Here is an 8,338-nt window from a genome sequence, read left to right on the forward strand (position 1 = left end):
AAAAGCAACAAGCAGAAAAAAGGAGAAAGAAAAGGAGAAGGAACGAGAACGGGTCTGGGAAAGGTTCCTCTCTCGGATCACAACGGTACACAACGAGACTGCGTCTGTGGGGCCCAAAACTTGATTTGACTTGACTTGACTAGGGACGTGGCTCGCGTCGATTCACTATGAGATGGTAGGATACGTGTATACCAGACGCCATCGTCTGGAACACTTCGAATCTTCCTCGGTCCATCGGCCTATAAATCAATTAGCGCGAGACTTGTTATGCCTTCTCGCAATTATTCCGGCCCCCGAGCTTATTCCACTTACCAGATAAGCTGTACGTGCACACGCGCACACTCGCACGATCCTACCATTGCAATTGGTTTGCGGCGGCCGCCACTTTCTCATCCGTGTGTCTTTTGTTTCACGGTGACAGTGGCGTCGTGTGTGGCGCCCATAGGTGCTCGCAAAATATGGCGAATGTTGGCTTCCAACTCGCAGTTCAGTTCGCGTGATTCTGCGCCGCGCGTAACGCAATTCGACCGCAATAAGTCGCGTTCCAATTCACAAGATGAGGAGAGGCGTTCCAGTTTCGACTATTTGTTCCTCCGCAAAAAAACAAGTGACATGGAACCCATAAGAGAACATCATCGCGGGAATATCATTGCTGCAACGACCATCAGTTGGGTTGTATCTCGCTCCTTATCTCAATCTCGTTCGGGTCTGCCGGATGGAAGAGCCGATTCGCACGATTTTGCCGTTCAATTAATGTTGCGCGAGCTGTCATCGCTCAGAGCCGAGATCTGGCCCGCGTCTACGCCACTGGTCGACGCTGAGGACTGGGTCTGCTGGCGGTTCAAACTCTCCCGCCACTCGCTGGGCCCGTCAGTGTCTCTCGCGTGCCCGCACGGAGAACATCGTTCTCGCGCGTCTCCATCGAGGCCCATTCCGACGGTCTTACTGCGGATTTTATATTCACGAGACGTGGAGTCACTGCTTGCACGTCGTCGCGAGTTTTCTCTCCATCGTCGCGGCAGACAAGGGCCGAGAGGACGGCGAGGCCGAGGAATCTGCTCTCCTGTGAAGAGTACGAGCACGCCCGACTAAATGAGAGTGCCTGGCTGATAATACGAAAAGTCCGGCCCGTCCGTCCTTCCTCTCCTCCCGTCCTCCTCTCTCCTCCCTTCATTTGTCTGTCCTCGAGGGATCGCGAGTACAGTCGGCGGGCGTTTCGTAATTATCCGGGGAATGGACATGGCCGACCGTTTCTGGAGACTGGCCCTGTGCTGGATATGCATCGTCGGTCTCGCACGCGCCAACGGTGAGCGATATATATATATATATATATATATATATGTATATATATATATATATATATATATATATATAGTATATATCTAAGCGAAATAATCGCGACGGATAATTCTTTACGACTTTGCCGTGCTGCGCGTGCAAATAACAACGGAAGTTCGCGCAGGAGAAAGTTGCTCGACGAGGGCTCAAGCTTGCTCCGAGGTGCTTTCAATTTTTCGTGTGTCTTGCTGCAAAAAGGCGCGCGCTGTGAACACGCTACAGTGTGCGTCTATTTCTGGCGTCTACAGTAATGCACGACGAGCGCGAAATATTGTCACCAATGAAAGCGACACACTTTTATTATCTGAGGCAGATCATATTGTTACTTGCGGTGAGAGCGGTATAGTAGTTACGATGATGACGATGATGATAATAATCGACAATACGAACCGCGAGTCGTAAAGTTTCGAGGCATCTGGCTGGTGTGGTCTTAAGTAGGATGTCCTAGATCGCGATGGCCACAAAGTATCACGAGGATCACAGTGTTACCCCGAGCGCCAGTCAAGGTTGAGATGCTCTCTCATGCGTCGCGCGACGCACTCGTTATGACTGGCTCTAAGCTCGTTACTCTGACGCAGGTGGACGTTTCTTTTCTACTGGCTTCACGGTCCGTCTATTTATAAAAATAATAATGTCCGGCAAAACGACGGCGAGCCGGTGACGGGCGCACATGATGCGTGCACTTTGGACGCGGTGATCTTGCAACCGGCAGGCACTTTCCACGTCGACCGCCGCGCCATCGCGAATTCTGCGAATCTCGTCGTTCGCCTCCTCGGGATAAATTCGTTTTCCTTGGGTCGCATTCAACAGCAAAAAAGCTTGCCCACCGTTCAACAGCACGCGATATCGCGAGGTATGCGGAATACCGTCTTACTCGCGTAGCTTCTCTCGGAAGTGAAAAATCCACGCGAGCCGCAGACAATGCACGCGCTCGCATGGCATCATCCTTGATGCAACGTGCAATTAAGAGGCAGCCGCAGTCAGCGAGTGAAACTGCTAATCGCGCGACACTCGCGAGTCAGGACGAGAATAGATACTGATTGCGCGTTGAGGACCATGCGGTCACAAAGCAAACAAAAGGAGCGACAGAATGCCCAAATTATCGACAGACTGTGGCCGTGTTGTAACGAACAAGCTAAAACGACGAGCGCAAAATAAACGTCTTTAGAGTTGTTTTCTGCTAAACGAGAGACTCGCAAAAGGGAAATGAGAAGGAAAAACATATAAGATTCGTTGAAACGACATTATTTTCGTGCACCACTTGCGTCGAATTTAAAGCAGTTTCCAAATTTGATACGTGTCCTTCATTTCAAAAGTGTTATTCGTGAACTTTCTTTTAAAGATTCTCGGGGAATTTCATTTCCACGAAGAGGTTCTGGAACGCCGTTCTGGCGCGTTCCGCCAGAAAAACAGCCCTGAGTACCCCTATTATGTTATTAGATGCATTATGATGTTGGCCGAAGCGGCCGATTTGCAAGTCCGATCGGTCTGGGAATCGAGGCTGCTCCAATTGTTTCCCGCGCCTTCGTGTTGACGTACAATTAATTAACCTTAATAACAGCCAGACATACGAGTCGAGTGTACTATGCGGTTTCGCAAATGCGAAATTAGCGCGATTGCGCGCAGGCAGGTTGCATAAACGGAAGAAAGAAAAAAATCACGCACGGAAAATCATTACGTCGACTCTTCGTCTCTCTTTCTCTCTCTTTCTCTCTTTCTTTTTCCTGCGTACGGAAACTCGTGCACGTTCTTATGTACGTAATCAAACGTCGGTGAATCACGCTATGACTTTATCGAAAGTACCTGCCAAGCACCGTGACTATAGACCGTTTGTATTAGAAAACTCTTAATCGTTACGTAATTTAGAACGACCGACGCAAAGAAGTATCAGCCGCGAAAATCACGAGCTGGCTTGCGCAAAAGTAAACACGTTACGCTTCCGTTGGAACACACAAAATAATCAAAGTAAGAGAGATATATCTAAGATGATTAATTCGCGATATCTTCGACTAACTAGAAGATTCGCCAATTGTTGCGAGTGGAATTGTTTACAACACACTCCCGGAATTATTTTCATTACTTTATATAATCGAAGCAGCACGTAATTGCAAGCAGCAACCTTTTCTCCTATATGTTGCAAACAATTTTGTTCGTATATTGCAGATAATTAATTCGCAACGTCCAACTAATTTGAAGGTTTGTCAATTGCGGTTGTTGCGAATGAAATTATCTGCGATACCTGGGAGAAGATGTTGCTGCTGGCAATTATATTCTTCTCCATCGCGATCATATAAAACACAATGCAATTCCGGAAGATATCCGAGATAATTCATTCGCGATATCTCTCCGACTGACTCGGAGCTTCGCCAATTGCGACCGTCCTGAAACGAAATCGTTTGCAACACTCTGAAGAAACGTTGCCGTTTGCAATTACTCCTCCACCGCGATTCGCGCGTCGAGTTGCAATTCCTCGCCGTGATGGGATAGATCGCGATAGGCTTCCTTCCGCGGGTCGTTACCGCCGTCGGGGGTTGCGTCGAATCTTCATTCGCGAGCCGGCGAAATTGATTATCCGGGCTCGCGTAATTGATATAATTGAGCCGATGCGCGAGGACGCGGATAGAACGGGCGAAACGCGCGGCAGACGGAATGGGATTCTGCGAGAGGTCCGCGGAAAGAAAGGGAAGGTGAGCAGGAATGCAATTTTCTGTGCTTGTGTGATTACCGCGTATTTCCACCTACCCTTCGTCCCGCCACTAGAATCATCCGCTGCGCGCGCCTACCTGGCGGATCTTAACCGGCTACCGTCGGAAATTAAAGGGGAATACGTGAACAATATGAGGTAGCTCACGCACTAATGTGTTCGTAACGGGAGAGACTCAGGGCGAACGATCGAAGATTAAACGTTTGCCCATGCGTTAGCGAGGCCCCCTTACAAGCCGTATCCGGCACAAACAACGTGAATAAACAACGTGAACAAACAACGTGCCGATCGCAAAGTAAGGCGATTCCTTTAGGACGGTTCCTTACGAATAGACGTTGGTACACAAGATCTACAGGGTGTCCCAAAACAACTTCTGAAGCTCTGAAGCATTAAGGTGAACAGTCCCATATCTTTTTGCGATATTCGCAATAAATCTTGAGCTATTAATTAAAGAAGATTTGTCAATGATCACGTGAGATATATTAGATGAGCTGTAGTGGTGACGTCTGCCGTCGTATGCTTGCACAGGTGAACTGAACAAAAAAATAACACGAGAGCTTTGGAGGTTATTCTAGAATATCTTGTGTATATACAGGGTGGACCATTTTAATCCATCCAGTCGAATATGTCGAAAACCAAGCACGGGAGAGAAAAATGTTTCAGACAAAAGTTGTAAGGCTTAAAAAAAACGCATTCAACAATAGTAGTTATTTGACATAGGATGGCGTCGGCAAGGTCAGAACAAGGTCAACTTTGCTTTTTTATATAGAAATACATATTTTTTATTACGGCATTTTATTCAACGTAAAAACGCAAATAACTTTTGCTTGAAAAAATTTTTTATACGACCTCTATTTTCTAAGATATTTACGTAAATATCTACAAGATTATTGGTTTCAATAATTTTTTACTTGAATTCTCAGAGCTCTATGAGAACAAAATATACAATTTTTATCTCTTCATATTTTCCGCTAAAGTTGACAGAATTCAAGTAAAAAATTATTGAAACCAATAATCTTGTAGATATTTACGTAAATATCTACAAGATTATTGGTTTCAATAATTTTTTACTTGAATTCTCAGAGCTCTATGAGAACAAAATATACAATTTTTATCTCTTCATATTTTCCGCTAAAGTTGACAGAATTCAAGTAAAAAATTATTGAAACCAATAATCTTGTAGATATTTACGTAAATATCTACAAGATTATTGGTTTCAATAATTTTTTACTTGAATTCTCAGAGCTCTATGAGAACAAAATATACAATTTTTATCTCTTCATATTTTCCGCTAAAGTTGACAGAATTCAAGTAAAAAATTATTGAAACCAATAATCTTGTAGATATTTACGTAAATATCTACAAGATTATTGGTTTCAATAATTTTTTACTTGAATTCTCAGAGCTCTATGAGAACAAAATATACAATTTTTATCTCTTCATATTTTCCGCTAAAGTTGACAGAATTCAAGTAAAAAATTATTGAAACCAATAATCTTGTAGATATTTACGTAAATATCTACAAGATTATTGGTTTCAATAATTTTTTACTTGAATTCTCAGAGCTCTATGAGAACAAAATATACAATTTTTATCTCTTCATATTTTCCGCTAAAGTTGACAGAATTCAAGTAAAAAATTATTGAAACCAATAATCTTGTAGATATTTACGTAAATATCTACAAGATTATTGGTTTCAATAATTTTTTACTTGAATTCTCAGAGCTCTATGAGAACAAAATATACAATTTTTATCTCTTCATATTTTCCGCTAAAGTTGACAGAATTCAAGTAAAAAATTATTGAAACCAATAATCTTGTAGATATTTACGTAAATATCTACAAGATTATTGGTTTCAATAATTTTTTACTTGAATTCTCAGAGCTCTATGAGAACAAAATATACAATTTTTATCTCTTCATATTTTCCGCTAAAGTTGACAGAATTCAAGTAAAAAATTATTGAAACCAATAATCTTGTAGATATTTACGTAAATATCTACAAGATTATTGGTTTCAATAATTTTTTACTTGAATTCTCAGAGCTCTATGAGAACAAAATATACAATTTTTATCTCTTCATATTTTCCGCTAAAGTTGACAGAATTCAAGTAAAAAATTATTGAAACCAATAATCTTGTAGATATTTACGTAAATATCTACAAGATTATTGGTTTCAATAATTTTTTACTTGAATTCTCAGAGCTCTATGAGAACAAAATATACAATTTTTATCTCTTCATATTTTCCGCTAAAGTTGACAGAATTCAAGTAAAAAATTATTGAAACCAATAATCTTGTAGATATTTACGTAAATATCTACAAGATTATTGGTTTCAATAATTTTTTACTTGAATTCTCAGAGCTCTATGAGAACAAAATATACAATTTTTATCTCTTCATATTTTCCGCTAAAGTTGACAGAATTCAAGTAAAAAATTATTGAAACCAATAATCTTGTAGATATTTACGTAAATATCTACAAGATTATTGGTTTCAATAATTTTTTACTTGAATTCTCAGAGCTCTATGAGAACAAAATATACAATTTTTATCTCTTCATATTTTCCGCTAAAGTTGACAGAATTCAAGTAAAAAATTATTGAAACCAATAATCTTGTAGATATTTACGTAAATATCTACAAGATTATTGGTTTCAATAATTTTTTACTTGAATTCTCAGAGCTCTATGAGAACAAAATATACAATTTTTATCTCTTCATATTTTCCGCTAAAGTTGACAGAATTCAAGTAAAAAATTATTGAAACCAATAATCTTGTAGATATTTACGTAAATATCTACAAGATTATTGGTTTCAATAATTTTTTACTTGAATTCTCAGAGCTCTATGAGAACAAAATATACAATTTTTATCTCTTCATATTTTCCGCTAAAGTTGACAGAATTCAAGTAAAAAATTATTGAAACCAATAATCTTGTAGATATTTACGTAAATATCTACAAGATTATTGGTTTCAATAATTTTTTACTTGAATTCTCAGAGCTCTATGAGAACAAAATATACAATTTTTATCTCTTCATATTTTCCGCTAAAGTTGACAGAATTCAAGTAAAAAATTATTGAAACCAATAATCTTGTAGATATTTACGTAAATATCTACAAGATTATTGGTTTCAATAATTTTTTACTTGAATTCTCAGAGCTCTATGAGAACAAAATATACAATTTTTATCTCTTCATATTTTCCGCTAAAGTTGACAGAATTCAAGTAAAAAATTATTGAAACCAATAATCTTGTAGATATTTACGTAAATATCTACAAGATTATTGGTTTCAATAATTTTTTACTTGAATTCTCAGAGCTCTATGAGAACAAAATATACAATTTTTATCTCTTCATATTTTCCGCTAAAGTTGACAGAATTCAAGTAAAAAATTATTGAAACCAATAATCTTGTAGATATTTACGTAAATATCTACAAGATTATTGGTTTCAATAATTTTTTACTTGAATTCTCAGAGCTCTATGAGAACAAAATATACAATTTTTATCTCTTCATATTTTCCGCTAAAGTTGACAGAATTCAAGTAAAAAATTATTGAAACCAATAATCTTGTAGATATTTACGTAAATATCTACAAGATTATTGGTTTCAATAATTTTTTACTTGAATTCTCAGAGCTCTATGAGAACAAAATATACAATTTTTATCTCTTCATATTTTCCGCTAAAGTTGACAGAATTCAAGTAAAAAATTATTGAAACCAATAATCTTGTAGATATTTACGTAAATATCTACAAGATTATTGGTTTCAATAATTTTTTACTTGAATTCTCAGAGCTCTATGAGAACAAAATATACAATTTTTATCTCTTCATATTTTCCGCTAAAGTTGACAGAATTCAAGTAAAAAATTATTGAAACCAATAATCTTGTAGATATTTACGTAAATATCTACAAGATTATTGGTTTCAATAATTTTTTACTTGAATTCTCAGAGCTCTATGAGAACAAAATATACAATTTTTATCTCTTCATATTTTCCGCTAAAGTTGACAGAATTCAAGTAAAAAATTATTGAAACCAATAATCTTGTAGATATTTACGTAAATATCTTAGAAAATAGAGGTCGTATAAAAAATTTTTTCAAGCAAAAGTTATTTGCGTTTTTACGTTGAATAAAATGCCGTAATAAAAAATATGTATTTCTATTTAAAAAAGCAAAGTTGACCTTGTTCTGACCTTGCCGACGCCATCCTATGTCAAATAACTACTATTGTTGAATGCGTTTCTTTAAGCCTTACAACTTTTGTCTGAAACATTTTTCTCTC

The 8,338-nt window shown here is 38.1% G+C and overlaps 1 protein-coding gene across 1 annotated transcript in view; it reads left to right on the forward strand.

Annotated features, from left to right (window-relative positions):
* Positions 1 to 860: 860 nt before the first annotated feature.
* Positions 861 to 8,338, forward strand: part of LOC116849972 — a 43,465-nt gene continuing 35,987 nt past the window's right edge. Inside the window, exon 1 of the mRNA XM_032827700.1 lies at positions 861 to 1,306. Coding sequence (XP_032683591.1) covers positions 1,234 to 1,306 — 73 coding nt within the window. The 5' untranslated portion in view covers positions 861 to 1,233. The remainder of the gene's footprint in view (positions 1,307 to 8,338) is intronic.

The sequence above is a fragment of the Odontomachus brunneus genome, unplaced genomic scaffold, assembly GCF_010583005.1.
Source record: "Odontomachus brunneus isolate Ranch 3 - 2012 unplaced genomic scaffold, Obru_v1 Obru_scaffold_130, whole genome shotgun sequence".
Lineage (NCBI taxonomy): Eukaryota > Metazoa > Arthropoda > Insecta > Hymenoptera > Formicidae > Odontomachus > Odontomachus brunneus.